Source organism: Mustelus asterias, chromosome 21, assembly GCF_964213995.1.
Source record: "Mustelus asterias chromosome 21, sMusAst1.hap1.1, whole genome shotgun sequence".
Classification (NCBI taxonomy): Eukaryota; Metazoa; Chordata; class Chondrichthyes; order Carcharhiniformes; family Triakidae; genus Mustelus; species Mustelus asterias.
In genome coordinates this window covers 13,254,907-13,275,979 of record NC_135821.1, presented here as the reverse complement: position 1 = coordinate 13,275,979, position 21,073 = coordinate 13,254,907, and the positions used below count along the sequence as shown (strand labels likewise).

General features: G+C 47.6%; 1 protein-coding gene across 1 annotated transcript in view; it reads left to right on the top strand.

Moving 5' to 3' along the window:
• Nucleotides 1-21,073, top strand: part of LOC144509511 (caspase recruitment domain-containing protein 11-like) — a 103,355-nt gene that overhangs the window by 23,030 nt on the left and 59,252 nt on the right. Inside the window, exons 3-4 of the mRNA XM_078238416.1 lie at nt 4,187-4,324; nt 17,757-18,082. Coding sequence (XP_078094542.1) covers nt 4,187-4,324; nt 17,757-18,082 — 464 coding nt within the window. The remainder of the gene's footprint in view (nt 1-4,186; nt 4,325-17,756; nt 18,083-21,073) is intronic.

Sequence of the window (21,073 nt, the reverse complement as noted above, 5' to 3'; positions counted from 1 at the left end):
CCCACCTTCTTCTCCTTAACCGTACCCCTCAAACCCTGTCGCTTCTGTCTCTCTCCCTCGGTACTTTCCCCCATCCATCAGGCGCATTTTCCGATGCCAGCTGGCACTGCGTTTCTGTCACAGGTGATTGTTGAATTATTGGGCGGACGGGGTGAGGGATAGGGGTATGATAGTGCCCAGAGGGAAAAAGCATAAGAACTAGGAGCAGAGGTAGGCCGTTCGACCCCTCGAGCCTGCTCCGCCATTCAATAGGATCATCGCTGATTCCTCACGTCCACTTTCCTGCCCTTTCCCCGTAACCCTTGATTCCCTTACTGATCAAAACTCTATGTATCTCAACCTTAAATATACACAAGGCTCTGCCCTCCAAAGCTCTCTGTGAACAAGAACAAAGAACAATACAGCACAGGAACAGGCCCTTCGGCCCTCCAAGCCCGTGCCGCTCCCTGGTCCAAACTAGACCATTCTTTTGTATCCCTCCATTCCCACTCCATTCATGTGGCTATCTAGATAAGTCTTAAACGTTCCCAGTGTGTCCGCCTCCACCACCTTGCCTGGCAGCGCATTCCAGGCCCCCACCACCCTCTGTGTAAAATACGTCCTTCTGATATCTGTGTTAAACCTCCCCCCCCTTCACCTTGAACCTATGACCCCTCGTGAACGTCACCACCGACCTGGGGAAAAGCTTCCCACCGTTCACCCTATCTATGCCTTTCATAATTTTATACACCTCTATTAAGTCTCCCCTCATCCTCCGTCTTTCCAGGGAGAACAACCCCAGTTTACCCAATCTCTCCTCATAACTAAGCCCCTCCATACCAGGCAACTTCCTGGTAAACCTCCTCTGTACTCTCTCCAAAGCCTCCACCTCCTTCTGGTAGTGTGGCGACCAGAACTGGACGCAGTATTCCAAATGCGGCCGAACCAACGTTCTATACATCTGCAACATCAGACCCCAACTTTTATACTCTATCCGTCCTATAAAGGCAAGCATGCCATATGCCTTCTTCACCACCTTCTCCACCTGTGACGTCACCTTCAAGGATCTGTGGACTTGCACACCCAGGTCCCTCTGCGTATCTACACCCTTTATGGTTCTGCCATTTATCGTACAGCTCCTCCCTACATTAGTTCTACCAAAATGCATCACTTCGCATTTGTCAGGATTGAACTCCATCTGCCATTTCTTTGCCCAAATTTCCAGCCTATCTATATCTGGTAAGGAGTTCCAAGACTCTCAACCCTCTGAGAAGAAATTCCTCCTCATCTCAGTCTTAAATTGGCACCACTTTATTCTGAGACTGTGCCGTCTGCTCCAAGACTCTCCCATGAGGGGAAACATCCTCTCAGCATTTACCCTGTCAAGCACCTGAAGAATCCCACGCGTTTCAATGAGATCACCTCTCATTCTTCCAGATTCCAGTGAGTCGGGTCCCAACCTGTTTAACCTTTCCTCATAAGACAACCACTCCACATGGGGATCATCCGAGTGAACCTTCTCTGAACTGCCTCCAATCAAATAATATCTTTCCTTAAATAAGGGACCAAGACTGCTCCCAGTGCTCCAGATGTGGCCTCACCAGTATCTTGTACAATTGCAGCAAGACTTCCCAACACTTATACTCCAGCCCCCTTGAAATAAGGGCCAACATTCCATTAGCTTTCCCGATTACCCGCTGTTCCTGCGTGCTAACCATCTGTGTTTCGTGCACAAGTGGGTGGCACGGGGGCACAGTGGTTAGCGCTGTTGCCCCACAGCGCCAGGGACCTGGGTTCAATTCCCGGCTCGGGTCACTGTCTGTGTGGAGTCTGCACATTCTCCCCGTGTCTGCGTGGGTTTCCTCCGGGTGCTCCGGTTTCCTCCCACAGTCCGAAAGGCGTGCTGGTTAGGTGCATTGGCCATGCTAAATTCTCCCTCAGTGTACCCGAACAGGCGTCGGAGTGTGGTGACTGGGGGATTTTCACAGTAACTTCATTGCAGTGTTAATGTAAGCCGACTTGTGACACTAATAAATAAACTTTAAAACAGAATAAACGCAGCCTCTGTCCATATCCACCATCATACCAATGGGCATAACAATTGACCATACCCTCTCCGCACACCCCATGGCCAAAAGCACACCTTCTATGTTAATCAAGCCCCAAGCTAGTTGGTGTAGTATGAAGCTGGACACTATACTCTTTCTTTGATGAAAGGTTTATTTACAGAATGTAGCATTCCACCTATTCCCCTGCTTCCTGCTATTCCCCGCTCTCCCACTGTGCCTCAGCGGTCTCTCCTCATATGTGCTCCAAGTATTTAATTAAACAATGCTCTTCACTGTGTATCTTAACAATACTACCCCATTAACACTCTGTCCATCACTCCCCTGCCCATGCACATAGAATCACAGAATCCCTACAGTGCAGAAGGAAGCCAGTCGACCCATCAAGTCTGCACTGACCCTCTGATGGAGTATCTTAATCAGGCCCTATCCCTGTAACCCCACATATTTACCCCACTAATCCCCATGACCTACATACACATCTCGAGATGCTAAGGGGCAATTTAGCATGGCTATTCCTCCGAATCTGCACACCTTTGAACACGAGGGGCAATTTATCATAGCCAATCCACCTAACTTGCATATGTTTGGACACTAAGAGGCAATTTAGCATGGCCAATCCACCTAACCTGAGTATGAGAGGAACACCCGGAGGAAACCCACGCAGACACGGGGAGAACGTGCAGACTCCGCGCAGACAGTGACCCGAGGCTGGAATTGAAACCGGGTCTCTGATGCTGTGGGGCAGCAGTGCTAACCACTGTGCCCCCGTGCCGCCCGAGTGTACTCTGTCCGTTCTGCCATCCTCAAACTCTGCCCACATTCATACACATACACGCGCACGCACACACACACACACACACACACACAGCCACACACGCACAGCCACACACGCACACACACACATGCACAGCCACACACACACACACATGCACAGCCACACACACACACACTCACACACAAACGTGCACACAAACAGACACACATACATGCATAAACGCATATACACGCACATACATACACGCACACACACGCACATGATCAGGGCCCACACATTTACATTTCAGCTGGTGTTTGTTTTTATTCAGTCTTGGGACATGGGTGTCGCTGGCTGGCCAGCATTTATTGCCCATCCCCAGTTACCCTTGGAGGGCAGTTGAGAGTCAACCACATTGCTGTGGCTCTGGGGTCACATGTAGGCCAGACCGGGTAAGGACGGCAGATTTCCTTCCCTAAAGGACATTAGTGAACCAGATGGGTTTTTCTGACAACCGACAATGGTTTCATGGTCATCAGTAGATTCTTAATCCCAGATTTTTAAAAGAAAGTCCATTATTTGCCGTGGCGGGATTCGAACCCGGGTCCCCAGAACATTAGCTGATTTCTGGATTAATAGTCTGCCGATAAAATCATTAGGCCATCGCCTCCCCTGGATGGGATTGGACGTCCTGCCTCATTGCTATTGCCTCAACAGTCCTTTGAGTACTGAGGCCATTAATGGAACCTGTATTTGGGATCCACCAGCTTGGCACCGGAAATCTGGGCGACACGGTGGCACAATGGTTAGCACTGCTGCCTCACGGCGCCAGAGACTTAGGTTCAATTCTGGCCTTGGGTCACTGTCTGTGTGGAGTTTGCATTTTCTTCCCGTGTCTGCGTGGGTTTCCTCCGAATGCTCCGGTTTCCTTCCACACTCCCAAGATGTGCCGGTTAGGTGACTTGGCCATGCTAAATTGTCTCTTAGTTCTAAAGGTGTGCAGGTTAGGTGGATTGGCCATGCAAAATTGTCCCTTAGTGTCCAAAGATGTGCATGCTAGGTGGATTGGCCATGCTAAATTGCCCCTTAGTGTCCAAAGATGTGCAGGTTAGGTGGATTGGCCATGCTAAATTGCCCCTTAGTGTCCAAAGATCTGCAGGTTAGGGTGGATTGGCCATGCTAAATTGCCCCTTAATGTCAGGGGGATTAGCAGGGTAAATGTGTGGGGTTACGGGAATATGGCCTTGGTGGGATTGTAGTTGGTACAGACTCGATGGGCCGAATGGCCTCTTTCTGTACTGTGGGGATTCTCTGACTCTATGATCTGCTGCAATTGTCGTCCTGACTCTCCCGTCGCCTTAACGGCAATCCTCCCTGTCCGCAGGTCGCCTTCTGGATATCTTGCGTACACGGGGTAAGCGTGGATACGAGGCCTTCCTGGAGAGCCTGGAACTTTACTACGTTGAACTCTACAAGTTAATAACGGGCAAAGAGCCAACCAGATGTTGCTCGGTGTTGATCGGTGAGTAACCAGCTGTTTATATGACAAAGTCTTTTCATAAATGCACATCAGCCATTGGATTGTCAGCTGATCAATGAACTGACAGGCGACTGAATTTCAAAGCTTAAGGGTTAATTCAGGCATCGAGGTCCACATCAGAATTGTGATGATAGTAGGCAGTTGCTACATGTGTTGGGTTTTTGTTTTAATGTTTCGAGAGAATGGTTAAAATTCCGGCTTTATTCTACAGGCAGTCGGTGTGCCTGGAAAACATTTAACACAAGGGTTGCACAAACAAGTTAATTCCTCACTTCAGCCAGGAGTTTGTTACTTTGTTAGAGCTCGTGGATTTCTGTTTACAACAAAGATTCCCAGGTGTGATAATACCCATAATATGCATGGAGGAATTGACCTCCCAGTTGGGCTTGTTGGGCTCCCTGGGGACTGGTAATTAGTCAACCAGGTGGAGCTCCCATACAGAGTCCTATATAAAGCAAGACCATGAGTGGGTCTGTTATCATATAAGTCCCGGTTGGGACCTGTTGTATTCACCACAGGTTTGTGGTTATTGTTTATTTCCTTTCTGTGCAGTAAAAGCACGGTCCCTTCACAGCCAACTCCTGGAGTTATTATACCTGGGTTGACAGGGTCATGTGATGATGTGGTTAAGGTGCAGAGTTGGTAGCAGAGAGAAAGAAGCTTTAGCAGTTTTTTAGCATTGGAATTGCTGTTAGCGCTCTGCTGAAGTCAGCAGTATGTACAGGCTATTCCTGAGAACGCAATCTTTCGCCTCAAAATCTTGCTTCACGAAAGCTTCAAGACTGTTAACACAATTTATACCAAATATGCCCAAGTTTGCGAACTGTATTTATTTGAAGATCATTTTGATCTATGGAATGAGGCTTATTTGGAACTGAAATAATAATACGCTCAAAAATAAAGTTATTTCCTTCAATTTTAAATCATGTTCAACTGTTAATGGTTAGACTGCTTCATTTGTTATAGTCATCTTTAAACGATAATATTAAATAAAGTTAGTTTTACGATAAGAGATCCCTACTTTGTCAGTGGAATCAATCCTGGAGCGAGGTACCCTCTCCTCACATATTTATGCCAAAAATAAAAATGTGTTGGGATCTAGTCTGGCTCTCTATTGTAAATTGGGGTTCTGGTCCAGGACCCTAATGGAGTTTACTGGGCTCACATGATTAGTTAACATTGGAATTGAATGTTGAACTCTGTCATTTTGAGTTCATTTCACTGGAGCCAAATTTAATCCAGATCAGATTAATCTCCGTTAAGATCACAAGAAATAGAACCAGGAGTAGGCCGTTCGACCCCTCAAGCCTGCTCCAACATTCAATGGGATCATGGCTCATTCGACATTCCTCACTTTCCTGCCCTTTCCCCGGAACCCTTGATTCCCTTTTACTAATCAACAATCTATCCATCTCAGCCTTAAATAAACATAAGGACTCTACCCCCACAGTTCTCTCTGGCAAGGAGTTCCAAAGACTCAACTCTCTGAGAGAAGAAATTCCTCTGCATCTCAATCTTAACTTGGCGCCCCTTTATTCTGAGACTAGTCCTCTGGTTCCAGACTCTCCCATGAGGGGAAACATCCTCTCAGCATTTACCCTGTCAAGCTCCCTGAGGATCCCATGTGTTTCATAGAACATAGAACATTACAATGCAGTACAGGCCCTTCGGCCCTCGATGTTGCGCCGACCAGTGAAACCAATCTAAAGCCCATCTAACCTACACTATTCCAATATCATCCATATGTTTATCCAATAACCATTTAAATGCCCTTAATATTGGCGAGTCCACTACTGCTGCAGGCAGGGCATTCCACGCCCTTACTACTCTCTGAGTAAAGAACCTACCTCTGACATCTGTCCTATATCTATCACCCCTCAATTTAAAACTATGTCCCCTTGTGCTAGCTATCACCATCTGAGGAAAAAGACTCTCACTGTCCACCCTATCTAATCCTCTGATCATCTTATATGCCTTTATTAAGTCACCTCTTAACCTTCTCTCTAACGAAAACAGCCTCAAGTCCCTCAGTCTTTCCTCATAAGACCTTCCCACCATACCAGGCAACATCCCGGTAAATCTCCCCTGCACCCCTTCCAATGCTTCCACATCCTTCCTATAATGCGGCGACCAGAACTGTACGCAATACTTCAAATGCGGCCGCACCAGAGTTTTGTACAGCTGCAACATGACCTAATGGCTCCAAAACTCAATCCCTCTACCAATAAAAGCTAACACACCATACGCCTTCTTAACAACCCTATCAACCTGGGTGCCAACTTTCAGGGATCTATGCACATGGACACCGAGATCTCTCTGTTCATCCACACTACCAAGTATCTTACCATTAGCACAGTACTCTGTATTCCTGTTACTCCTTCCAAAGTGAATCACCTCACACTTTTCAACATTAAACTCCATTTGTACAGCTGCAACATGACCTCATGGCTCCGAAACTCAATCCCTCTACCAATTTAATGAGATCACCTCTCTTCTAAATTCCAATGAGCCAAGTCCCAACCTGTTTAACCTTTCCTCATAAAACAATCCCACCACCCCGGGGATCTTCCTTCTCTGTACTTTCTCCAATGAGATAATAACTTTCCTTAACTCAGGGCACCAAAACTGCTCAGAGTGCTCCAGATGTGGATTCACCAGTACCCTGAACAGTTGCAGCAAGACTTCCTGACTCTTCCACTCCAACCCCCTTGAAATAAGGGCCAATGTTGCATTCGCCTTCCCGATTACCTGTTGCTAGCCTTCTGTGGTTCGTGCACAAGTACCACCAAGTCCCTTAAAGAACCGGAATATTCTCTGGGTTCGGACACAGGAGGGCGACCTCCCTGGAGTCTGACTCCTCCTGTTTTTCAGGCCAGAGTCTAAAGTATTGGCGCCCTTTTATTCTGCTAACAACACTACTTTTCGGAAACCCTTAAACTTTGCACCCCAAAAAATCCCAACCGTACGCACCTTGTTCTACGATTATTTCCACCAAAGAGTTTCCTTTACAGGATCTTGACGTTTCCTTAATTTCCCCCAGGGACAAACCAAAGAGTGCCACACCTTTTCAAGGTATCTCCCCCTATCAAGTCCCCTTCGGGTCTTACATATTTCAATAAGATCACATTGTTGCCCTCGAACTCGGGTCAACTGGCACCGTGGACAAAAACATCCAAACCCTCGAATTATTGTACATAAGAACATAGGAGCATAGACACACAGAGAGATCTGGGAGTAGTCCAGACATCCTTAAAAGTGGCAGGTGGAAAAGGTGGTGAAGAAGGCATATGGCATGCTTGCCTTCATCGAATGGGGCATCGAGTGTAAAAGTTGGTAAATTATGTCACAGTTATATAAAAAGTTGGCTAGGCCACATTTGGAATGCTGTGTCCAATTCTGGTCACCACACTACCAGAAGGATGTGGAGGCTTTGGAGAGAGTACAGAAAAGGTTTACCAGGATGTTGCCTAGTATGGAGGGTATAAGCTATGAGGAGAGATTGGATAAACTGTTCTCCCTGGAAAGACGGAGTCTGAGGGGCGACCTCATAGAAGTTTATCAAATTAGGAGAGGTATCATAGAATATCATAGAATCCCTATAGTACAGAAGAAGGCCATTCGGCCCATCGATTCTGCACCGAACACAATCCTACTCGGGCCCAATCCCCTTAACCCTATGTATTTACCCTGCTAGCCCCCCTAACACTACGGGCAATTTGCCTTGGCCAGTCAACCTAACCTACATATCTTTGGACTGTGGGAGGAAACTGGAGCACCCGGAGGAAACCCACGCAGACACGGGGAGAACTCCACACAGATGGTGACCCAAGCCGGGAATCGAACCCGGGTCCCTGGCTCTGTGAGGCAGCAGTGCTAACCACTGCCACTGTGCCGCCCTCATTCAACAAGATCATGACTGATCCTCTATCTCAACACCACACTCCTGCACTCTCCCCACACCCCTTGACACTTTGTGTCTAGAAATCTATTTCCTTCTTAAATATATTCAGTGACTTGGACTTCCACGGTCTTCTGTGGTAGAAAATTCCACAGGTTCATGAAAAGCAATGGAACATATTAGCTGGTAGGCCTTTCTGTACCATTTATGCCATCTGTACGCAGTGGAGTTTAGAAGGATGAGGGGAGGAATGTCACTGAAACTTACAGAATACTGAAAGGCCTGGATAGAGCGGACGTGGGGAAGATGTTTCCATTAGTCGGAGAGACTGGGATCCGAGGGGCCACAGCCTCAGAGTAAAGGGACGACCCTTTAGAACCGAGATGAGGAGGAATTTCTTCAGCCAGAGGGTGGTGAATCTGTGGAATTCACTGCCACAGAGGAGGCCGGGTCATTGAGTGTATTTAAGACAGAGATAGATAGGTTCTTGATTGGTAAGGGGATCAAAGATTTTAGGGAAAAGGCGGGAGAATGGGGTTGAGAAATTATCAGCCATGATTGAGTGGCAGAGCAGACGCAGTGGGCCGAATGGCCAAACTTTGCTCCGAGATCTCATGATCTTATGGTCTTTCCCATGATTTTATTTTCATTTGATTTGATTTATTATTGTCACCTGTATTGGGATGCAGTGAAAAGTATTGTTTCCTGCTCGCTATACAGACAAAACATACCGTTCATAGAGTACACAGGGGAGAAGGAAAGTAGCGGGTGCAGAATGTTGTGTTACAGCCATAGCCAGGGTGTAGAGAAAGATCAGCTTAATGTAAGGTAGGTCCATTCAAAAGTCTGATGGCAGCAGGGAAGAAGCTGTTCTTGAGTCGGTTGGTACGTGACCTCAGACTTTTGTATCTTACTCCAGACGGAAGAAGGCGGAAGAGAGAATGTCCGGGGGGTGTGGGGTCCTTGATTATGCTGGCTGCTCTTCCGAGGCAGTGGGAAGTCTAGACGGAGTCAGTGATGAAAGGCTGGTTTGCGTGATGGACTGGGCTACGTTCATGAAACTTCGTAGTTTCTTGTGGTCTTGGGCAGAGCAGGAGCCATACCAAGCTGTGATACATCCAGAAAGAATGCTTTCCATGGTGCATCTGTAAAAATTGGTGAGAGTCGTAGTGGACATGCCGAATTTCTTTAGCCTCCTGAGAAGGTAGAGGCGTTGATGGGCTATGCTTCTCGAATTGGACATCACAGATGTTACTTGTAGGTGGGAACAACTTAACATCTTACAGTTCATGGCAAATGAGATCCCAATGGACGCATGTGCTAGTAGGATCATAGACATGTAGGAATGGGATGAGGCCATTCAGCCCCACGAGCCGGCCATTCGAGTGATCAATATCTTAATCGATTTAAGTGCCTTGGCTCTGTAACGCAAGCGCCATCCCCTCCACACGCTCCCCGCCCCCCTCCAAACCCCCCGCCGATGTGCCAAGCCCATTGACCCATTATTTCAGAATTAATTATTTCATCAAAGAAAACTGAAACAAAGATTCGTGTTCCCACAAGACCACAGGATGCCTCAAAGCACAAGGAAGTAATCTTTGATTTGTGGTTACTGTTGTAATGTCGGAAACATAGTGGTAAGTTTGTGTACAGTTGCCTCTCGCAAAGAGCCTTTGAGGGAGCAACCTGAATTATTTAGGATATATACAACACTCCCTGGCTGTTGATCATAGGATCCCTACAGTGCAGAAGGAGGCCATTCGGCCCATTGAGCCTGCACCGATAACAACCCCACCCAGGCCCCATCCCCGTAACCCCATGATTTTACCCCACCAATCCCCCCGACCCCAAGGGGCAATTTAGCATGGCCAATCCACCTAACCTGCACATCTTTGGACGATACTAAGGGGCAATTTAGCATGGCCAATCCACCTAACCTGCACATCTTTGGACACTAAGGGGCAATTTAGCATGGCCAATCCACCTAACCCACACATCTTTGGACACTAAGGGGCAATTTAGCATGGCTAATCCACCTAACCTGCACATCTTTGGACACTAAGGGGCAATTTAGCATGGCCAATCCACCTAACCTGCACATCTTTGGACACTAAGGGGAAATTTAGCATGGCCAATCCACCTAACCTACACATCTTTGGACACTGAGGGGAAATTTAGCAGGGCCAATCCACCTAACCTACACATCTTTGGAGGGTGGGAGGAAACCGGGGCACCCAGACGAAATTCACGCTGACACAGGGAGAAGATGCAAACTCCATCCAGACAGTCACCCGAGGCTGGAATCGAACCCGGGTCCCTGGCGCTGTGAGGCAGCAGTGCTAACCACTGTGCCACCGTGCCGCCCTTTTCCCAGCAACTGATTCCAGTATTTTGTACACTCCAACAATGCAGACTTGGAGATGGGCAAAGGGTTAAATTCTGAACTCTCAAAGCATACTTAGCTTTCTGTTGAAACATTTCCTGTATCTATTCACACCCAAGCAGAAAATAATAAGCCTTCCAGAGTCAGACTATAGATCGCAGTATTTGCACCAAGCAATTTGGAACCCCTTAGTCATGTCACCCTAGCTGCATTCACACACCCACTCGATGCCCCGCTCGAACCCCATTCCATCTTGCCTTTCTTTTTAAATCTATCAATTCACTTCTCCTTCATCTTTTTTTATTCAGTCGTGGGGACATGGGCATCGCTGGCTGGGTCAGCATTTATTGCCCATCCCTAGTTACCCTTGAGAAGGTGGTAGAGAGCTGCCTTCTTGAGATGCTGATGCAACTGAGTAGTTTGCCAAGCCTCCCTCCACCCTGGTGGGTAAAGGCCCCCAATTCTGCCCTTCACATGTAAGCCTTGGAGATTAGTGTTGGCGAACTATTCAAATGTGCCGGCCATCAAAGCCAATGCTTCTCCTCTCCTTAGCCAACGTCCACACCACTGGGCGACCATCGAGAATATTTTGGTTTTTAATTCATTCGGAGGATGTGGGCGTCACTGGCTGAGTCGGCATTTAGTGCCTATCCTTAGTTGCCTCTTGAAACTGAGTGGCTTGCTTGGCTATTTCAGAGGGTTCGATTCCCGGCTTGGGTCACCGTCTGTGCGGGGTCTGCACGTTCTCCCCGTGTCTGCGTGGGTTTCCTCCGGGTGCTCCGTTTTCCTCCCACAGTCCGAAAGATGTGCTGGTTAGGGTGCATTAGCCGTGCTAAATTCTCCTGAACAGGCGCCGGAGTGTGGCGACTTGGGGGATTTTCACAGTAACTTCATTGCAGTGTTAATGTGAGCCTACTTGTGACACTAATAAATATACTTAAAAATTTACACTTGAAATAGCAGCGCGGGATTTTTTACACTCACCTGCGATGGGAGGCGGGACCCGGGCTTCATGTCTGCTCCTGCGATGCAGGACCCTTTCGAAGCAACACACAGGAACATAGGAATTGGGAGCAGAAGTAGGCCATTCAGCCCTTCGAGCCTGTTCCGCCATTCAATCAGATCATGGCTGATCTCTCCCTGGTCTCAAATCCACCTCCCCACCTGTTCCCCATATCCCTTTAACCCATTTTTTAAAATCAGAAATATATCTATCTCCTTGAAACCATTCAATGATTCAGACTCCACCCGGCTATGGGGCAGCGAGTTCCACAAATTCACCACCCTCTGCGAGAAATCATAGAAACCCTACAGCACAGAAAGAGGCCATTCGGCCCATCGAGTCCGCACCGACCACAATCCCACCCAGGCCCTACCCCAATATCCCTACATATTTTACCCACTAATCCCTCTAATCTACGCAACCCAGGACACTAAGGGGCAATTTTAGTATGGCCAATCAACCTAACCCGCACATCTTTGGACTGTGGGAGGAAAGCGGAGCACCCGGAGGAAACCCACGCAGACACGAGGAGAATGTGCAAACTCCATACAGACAGTGACCCAAGCCGGGAATCAAACCCAGGTCCCTGGAGCTGTGAAGCAGCGGTGCTAACCACTGTGCTACCGTGCCGCCCAAGTAGTTCCTCCTCATCTCAGTTTTAAATCTACAGCCTCTCAACCTATACCCTGTGACCTCTTGTTCGAGATTGCCCCACAAGGGGAAACATTTAGTCTACATTTACTTTATCAGTCCCTTTTAAAATTGTATACAGCTCGATCAGATCCCCCCTCATCCTTCTAATCTCCAGCGAGTATAACATTTTAAAGTTTATTTATTAGTGTCACAAGTAGGCTTACATTCACACTGCAATGAAGTTACTGTGAAAATCCCCCTCGTCCCCGCACACCGGCACCTGTTCGGGTACACTGAGGGAGAATTTAGCACGGCCAATGCACCCTAACCAGCACGTCTTCCGGACTGTGGGAGGAAACTGGAGCATCCGGAGGAAACCCACGCAGACACGGGGAGAACGTGCAAACTCCACACAGACAGTGACCCAAGCCAGGAATCGAACCCGGGTCCCTGGCGCTTGGGGGATAAGTGCTAACCACTGTGCCACCATGCCCGCTCTACTTAACAGTGATAATATTGCTGGACTATTAATCCAGAAACGCAGCTAATGTTTTGAAGGGCTAGAAGGATATGTTGAGGGAGGCAGGGGTGGGCTTGGGGGGGGGGAAACGGGTTTGGAGATGAGGAGCATAAATATCAACATAATGCAGTCGGGCCGAATGGCCTTTGTGAATCCTCTGTAGAAGATCGGAAGAAGAATCCCCTGAAGAAGATTTGCTTCAGGAAAACTACCGACAGCTCGAGCAGAGGCTGTAACATCAGAATTCCTTGAACTAAGCTGTGCATGTCGAGATGTTGTTGGAATGCATTACAAGCATTCCAACTCTGTCCCGACCCGTCTGAATCCCAGCAGAAGCGCTCGCTGGGACACGCCACAGTTTCACTGAGATTAGTAAATTCATGCAGAGGTGCGTGTCCATTAAGAGAAACACGGAATACGCTGGATCTCCAGGACAGCTATCTCCATCCGTTAGTGACCCGCCAAAGGGTGATCGTCAGGGCGAGTGACCACTGCCCCTTCCAGCACAGTCACAGCGGGCACGTCATGCCAGTGTCTCCTCTGTTCCCCGTCGCCCTGCCAGTGTATCCCCTGTCCCCTCCGGCAGGCTCTATCAGGTCAACACACAATGCAGTCAAGTCACTATCCTTACCACTGTTGCCACCCGTGGAAAGATCGAGAAAGAGAGAGGCACGGATTTAAAATAATCAGCAAAAGAAGCAAAAATGCAACGTAAAGGGGTGAATCATAGAATCCCTACAGTGCAGAAGGAGGCCATTCGGCCCATCGAGTCTGTACCGACCACAATCCCACCCATCCCTCTAACCCCATGCATTTACCTGACACTAAGGGGCAATTTAGCACGGCCAATGCACCTAACCCGCGCATCTTTCGGACTGTGGGAGGAAACCGGAGCACCCAGAGGAAACCCACACAGACACGGGGGAGAACGTGCGAACTCCACACACAGAATCATAGAAACCGTACACTTCAGAAAGAGGCCATTCGGCCCATCGAGTCTGCACCGACCACAATCCCACCCAGGCCCTATCCCTACATGTTACCCGCTAATCCCTCTAACCTACACATCCCGGGACACTAAGGGACAATTTAGCATGGCCAATTAACCTAACCCGCACATCTTTGGACTGTGGGAGGAAACCGGAGCACCCGGAGGAAACCCACACAGACACGGGGAGAATGTGCAAACTCCACACAGACAGTGACCCAAGCCGGGAATCGAACCCAGGACCCTGGAGCTGTGAAGCAGCAGTGCTAACCACTGTGCCACCGTGCCGCCCTGCTGCCCACAGGGACCCAAGCCGGGAGGTTACCCCATTGGCCACTGAAAAGGGCAATGCGCAATGGGTGATAAATATTGTCCACAGTCCATGAATGATTTAGTAAAGCAGATAAATTCAGATTCTGACTGAACAATGCCCCTACACCGGGATGGCACAGCAGTTAGCACTGATGCCTCACAGCGCCAGGGACCCTGGTTTGATTCCGGCCTCGGGTCACTGTCTGTGCGGATTCTGCATGTTCTCCCTGTGTCTGCGTGGGTTTCCTCCCACAGTCCAAGGATGTGCAGGTTAGGGTGGATTGGCCATGCTAAATTGCCCCTTAGTGTCCAAAGATCTGCAGGTTAGGTGGATTGGCCATGCTAAATTACCTCTTAGTGTCCAAAGATCTGCAGGTTAGGTAGATTGGCCATGCTAAATTACCTCTTAGTGTCCAAAGATGTGCAGGTTAGGTAGATTGGCCATGCTAAATTGCCCCTTAGTGTCCAAAGATCTGCAGGTTAGGTGGATTGGCCATGCTAAATTACCTCTTAGTGTCCAAAGATGTGCAGGTTAGGTAGATTGGCCATGCTAAATTGCCCCTTAGTGTCCAAAGATCTGCAGGTTAGGTGGATTGGCCATGCTAAATTACCTCTTAGTGTCTGTAATAACTCCAGGACTCACTGTAAAGGAACAGTGCTTCATTGTACAAAATAAAGTGAAGCAAAACCACAAGCCTGTGGTGAACGCAAACAGGTCCCAACCAGGATAATAGAATAATGGACCCACTCAGGATCTGCAGAGTCTGCATGTTCTCCCCATGTCTGCGTGGGTTTCCTCCGGGTGCTCCGGTTTCTTCCCACAATCCGAATGACGTGCTGGTTAGGTGCATTGGCCGTGCTAAATTCTCCCTCAGTGTACCCGAACAGGCGCCGGAGTGTGGCGACTGGGGGGATTTTCACAGTAACTTCATTGCAGTGTTAATGTAAACCGACTTCTGACACTAATAAATAAAAAGATTGGCTGTGGAAAGGCAGTGGAGAATGGGCCAAAAGGAGGAGGTGGGGTGGTTGGCGGCAGATGGATGAGACTTGACAACTCGAATGATAAATGGATACCAAAATTCAGAAGTGCAATTGGTTGATGAGTGCCAAGCTCGCAATGTTGCCAGAGCTTCCAACGTTTTATTTGTGAGTGGGCTCGTGGGTGGTTTCTTCAAAGGCTGCTTCTGACTGATTCCGTGTCACTGCGATCTGGGATTCCCCGGAGGCAAGACCGAATCTGCCTCGCTGATCCCGAACCGAGATCTGGGATTGAGGCTGCAGAGGCTCAGCAACCTTCCCGGCAAGTCCCGGCACGGATCTTGGGGACATCAAATAAAAGGATCAGTCACTGAGGAGAGGGTTTGTTTTCTGGAACTAGTGCGAACAATATACCTATTGGCAAATAATGTCCAGGTTGTTGGTGTAGTAGGTTGCCAGGGTAGGATTTGTAGGATTAACCATTCACTGCACCGATTCTGAAGTGGAGCTTGGCAAAGATTGATCCGGAGTGACTGCGCGGCTAACAAGGCTCTTGATTGGAATTCTGGGATTTCTTCTTGGGGCTGAAGAAAATTCCTTGCAAAGCACTCAAATAAAAATAGCACTGATCTCCGAGCACTCCCTCTCCAAAGTCTGATAAATGCTTCCGATGTTGTGGAACGCTGCTGTCTCGCAGCGCCAGGGACCCGGGTTCGATTCCGGCCTCGGGTGACTGTCCGTGTGGAGTCTGCACCTTCTCCCCCATGTCTGGGTGGGTTTCCTCCGGGTGCTCCGGTTTCCTCCCACAGTCCAAAGATGTGCAGGTTAGGTGGATTGGCCATGCTAAATTGCCCCTTAATGGCCAAAGATGTGCAGCTTAGAGGGATGGGCCAGGCTAAAGTGACCCCTCAGAGTCCAAAGTTGTATAGGTTCAGGGGATTGGCCATGCTAAATTGTCCCTTAGTGTCCACAAATGTGTAGGTTAGGTGGATTGGCCAAGATAAATTGCCCCTTTGTGTCCAAAGATGTGAACGTTAGATGGATCGGCCATGATAAGTTGCCCCTTAGTGTCCAAAGATGTGTAGGTTAGGTGGATTGGCCATGCTAAATTGTCCCTTAGTGTCCAAAGTTGTGTAGGTTAGGTGGATTGGCCATGGTAAATTGCCCCCTAGTATCCCAAGATTTGATTTGATTTGATTTGATTTATTATTGTCATGTATTGGGATACAGTGACAATTCTCAACAAAATCAATAATGGATGTCGGAACCACCGGGCGGTAGTCATTAGGATACAAGGCCACAAGAAATAGGAACAGGATTAGGCCATTTCGCCTTCGAGCCGGTTCTGCCATTGAATAAGATCATGGCTGATCTCACACTCACTAAGTAGGCAGCACGGTTGCCCAGTGGTTAGCACTGCTGCCTCACGGTGTCAGAGACCCGGGTTCAATTCCGGCCTCGGATGACTGTCTGTGTGGAGTCTGCATATTCTCCCCGTGTCTACATGGGTTTCCTCCGGGTGCTCCAGTTTCCTCCCTCACTCCAAAGATGTGCAGGTTAGGGGGATTGGCCATGTGGGGTTTAGGGGGAGAAGCCTGGGTAGGATACTCTGTGCAGACCTGATGGGCCACACTGTAGGGATTCTATAATCAGGAACATCCTATTAATCTTCCAGCCTTTTATTGTGTTTCGAGCGCTCATCTAAATGCTTCTTAAATGTTGTGAGGGTTCCCGCCTCTACCACCCTCTCAGGCAGCGAGTTCCAGACTCCCACCACCCTCTGGGTGAATTGAGAGCCAGCTGCCAGATAGCCGCAAGAACTTGCAGTCTTGTGATAATCTTTAATTTAAAGCTTTAATCAGCCACACCAACTATTATCTTTGAGACTGAAAGGAACTTTTACAAGATTAAACCACTTAATCTGTGCTTTCATATCAATAGCAGTGATGAGATAGGGTTTCCTTCAGCTGTTATTGTTCATACAATCCCTACAGTGCAGAAGGAAGCCATTGGGTCCACCATGTTTGCACTGACTTTCTGACGGGATGTTTTGCCCAGAATTTCTCCTCCGCCCTATCCCGGTTGCCTTGCACAGTCACCATAGTTATTCACCCCTAATCTACACATCTTTGGACACGAAGGGGCAATTTAGCATGGCCAATCCACCTAACCTGCGCATCATTGGACACTAAGGGGCAACTTAGCATGGCCAATCCACCTAACCTACACATCTTTGGACACTAAGGGACAATTTAGCATGGCCAATCCACCTAACTGGCACATCTTTGGACACTAAGGGACAATTTAGCATGGCCAATCCACCTAACCTGCGCATCTTTGGACACTAAGAGGCAACTTAGCATGGCCAATCCACCAAACTGGCACATCTTTGGACACTAAGGGGCAATTTAGCATGGCCAATCCACCTAACCTGTGCATCTTTGGACACTAAGGGACAATTTAGCATGGCCAATCCACCTAACCTGTGCATCTTTGGACACTAAAGGGCCAATTTAGCATGGCCAATCCACCTAACCTGCGCATCTTTGGACACAGGGAGAATGTGTAAACTCACAGAGAAAGGCACCCAAGGTTGGAATGGAACCCAGATCCCTGGCGCTGTGAGGCCTTGTTCCATCAAGTTGTTATTAATCTATCCTTCCTTCTCCTCTCCCGCATGACTGTCCTCCTCGCAGTGGAAGAGGGCTACGAAGGACTGACGCAGTTTCTAATGAACGAGGCCGTCAAGCTACAGAAACAGCTGAAGGACAGGGACATGGAGATCCATAAGCTGCACGGCAAGTGCGAGGCCCTGCAGGAGGGCTACAAGCAACTCGGCCAACACAACCAGGAGCTGAGGAGCTTCCAGGAGCGCTATAGCAAGCTGAAGGAGGAGTTCCATCTCTACAACAATGAGCTGAACAAGATCAAGGAGGAGAACTACCTGCTGGCGCTGCGTTATGCCGAACTCAACGAGGAGAAGAGTGAGGCGGTGATGAGGAGCCGGGAGCTGCAGCTTGAGGTGAGAATGCAGAACTTTCTTTTACTACTAGAACAGATTAGACTGTGAAATTGGGCAAAATGGATGGACCACTGATTTCCCATGAGAATTGGAGGAGCAAATCTGCAGAGAGATAGCAGACAACTGCAGGAAACATAAAGTTGTGATAGTAGGGGATTTTAATTTTCCACATATAGATTGGGACTCCCATACTGTTAAAGGTCTAGACGGGTTAGAGTTTGTAAAATGTGTTCAGGAAAATTTTCTAAATCAATACATAGAGGTACCAAGTAGAGAGGAAGCAATATTAGATCTCCTATTAGGAAACGAGTGATGGAAGAGTGTGTAGGGGAACACTTTGGTTCCAGTGATCATAACGCCATTAGTTTCAACTTGATCATGGATAAAGATAGATCTGGACCTCGGGTTGAGGTTCTAAACCGGAAAAAGGCCAAATTTGAAGAAACGAGAAAGGATCTAAAAAGCGTGGATTGGGACAGGCTGTTCTCTGGCAAGGATGTGATTGGTAAGTGGGAGGCCTTCAAAGGAGAAATTTTGAGAGTGCAGAGTTTGTATGTTCCTGTCAGGATTGAAGGCAAAGTGAATAAGAATAAGGAACCTTGGTTCTCGAGGGATATTGGAACTCTGATAAAGAAGAAGAGAGAGATGTATGACATGTATAGGCGACAGGGAGCAAATAAGATGCTTGAGGAGTATAAAAAGTGCAAGAAACTACTTAAGAAAGAAATCTGGAGGGCTAAAAGAAGACATGAGGTTGCTTTGGCAGACAAGGTGAAGGATAATCCTAAGAGCTTCTACAGGTATATTAAGAGCAAAAGGATAGTAAGGGATAAAATTGGTCCTCTTGAAGATCAGAGTGGTCGGCTATGTATGGAACCAAAAGAAATGGGGAAGATATTAAATGAGTTTTTTGCATCCGTATTTACTAAGGAAACTGGCATGGAGTCTATGGAAATAAGGCAAACAAGTAGGGAGGTCATGGAACCTATACAGATTAAAGGGGAGGAGGTGCTTGCTGTCTTGAGGCAAATCAGAGTAGATAAATCCCCAGGACCGGACAGTGTATTCCCTTGGACCTTGAAGGAGACTAGTGTTGAAATTGCAGGGGCCCTGGCAGATATATTTAAAATGTCGGTATCCACGGGTGAGGTGCCGGATGATTGGAGGACAGCTCATGTTGTTCCGTTGTTTAAAAAAGACTCAAAAAGTAATGCGGGAAATTATAGGCCGGTAAGTTTGATGTCAGTGGTAGGTAAATTATTGGAAGGAGTACTAAGAGATAGGATCTACAAATATTTGGATAGACAGGGACTTATTAGGGAGAGTCAACGTGGCTTTGTGCGTGGTAGGTCATGTTTAACCAATCTATTAAAGTTTTTCGAGGAGGTTACCAGGAAAGTGGATGAAGGGAAGGCAGTGGATGTTGTCTACATGGACTTCAGTAAGGCCTTTGACAAGGTCCCGCATGGGAGGTTAGTTAGGAAGGTTCAGTCGCTAGGTATACATGGAGAGGTAGTAAATTGGATCAGACATTGGCTCAATGGAAGAAACACAGTAAGAAGTTTAACAACACCAGGTTAAAGTCCAACAGGTTTATTTGGTAGCAAAGGCCACACCGTAGAAAACAGTACCACTGCATCTCCACATAAATGGAAGAAGCCAGAGAGTGGTAGTGGAGGATTGCTTCTCTGAGTGGAGGCCTGTGACTAGTGATGTGCCATAGGGATCACTGCTGGGTCCATTGTTGTTTGTCATCTATATCAATGATCTGGATGATAATGTGGTAAATTGGATCAGCAAATTTGCTGATGATACAAAGATTGGAGGTTTAGTGGACAGTGAGGAAGGTTTTCAAAGCTTGCAGAGGGATTTGGACCAGCTAGAAAAATGGGCTGAAAAATGGCAGATGGAGTTTAATGCAGACAAGTGTGAGGTATTGCACTTTGGAAGGACAAACCAAGGTAGAACATACAAGGTAAATGGTAGGACACTGAAGAGTGCAGTAGAACAGAGGGATCTGGGAATACAGATACATAATTCCCTAAAAGTGGCGTCACAGGTAGATAGGGTCATAAAGAGTGCTTTTGGTACATTGGCCTTTATGAATCAAAGTATTGAGTATGAGAGTTGGAATGTTATGGTGAGGTTGTATAAGACATTGGTGAGGCCGAATTTAGAGTATTGTGTGCAGTTTTGGTCACCTAATTACAGGAAGGATATTAATAAGGTTGAAAGAGTGCAGAGAAGGTTTACAAGAATGTTGCCGGGATTTGAGAAACTGAGTTACAGAGAAAGGCTGAATAGGTTAGGATTTTATTCCCTGGAGCATAGAAGAATGAGGGGAGATTTGATAGAGGTGTATAAAATTATGATGGGTATAGACAGAGTGAATGCAAGCAGGCTTTTTCCACTGAGGCTAGGGGGAAAAAAAACTAGAGGACATGGGTTAAGGGTGAAGGGGGAAAAGTTTAAAGGGAATATTAGGGGTGGCTTCTTCACACAGAGTGGTGGGAGTGTGGAATGAGCTGCCAGATGAAGTGGTGAATGCGGACTCACTTTTAACATTTAAGAAAAACTTGGACAGGTACATGGATGAGAGGGGCGTCCAGGTGCAGGTCAGTGGGATTAGGCAGAAAAATGGTTTGGCACAACCAAGAAGGGCCAAAAGGCCTGTTTCTGTGCTGTAATGTTCTATGGTTTTATGTTCTATGGTTCTATGATGCACGGGAGTGCAGAATTCCGCCCTTCCTGTGCATCATGGGAAATCATTGGTTCACACTCCTGGTGCATCATGGGAAATCTCTGTTTCACACTCCCAGTGCATCATGGGAAATCATTAATTCACACTCCTGGTGCATCATGGGAAATCACTAGTTCACACTCCCGGTGCATCGTGGGAAATCTCTGGTTCACACTCCCAGTGCATCATGGGAAATCATTAATTCACACTCCCGGTGCATCATGGGAAATCACTGGTTCAGACTCCCAGTG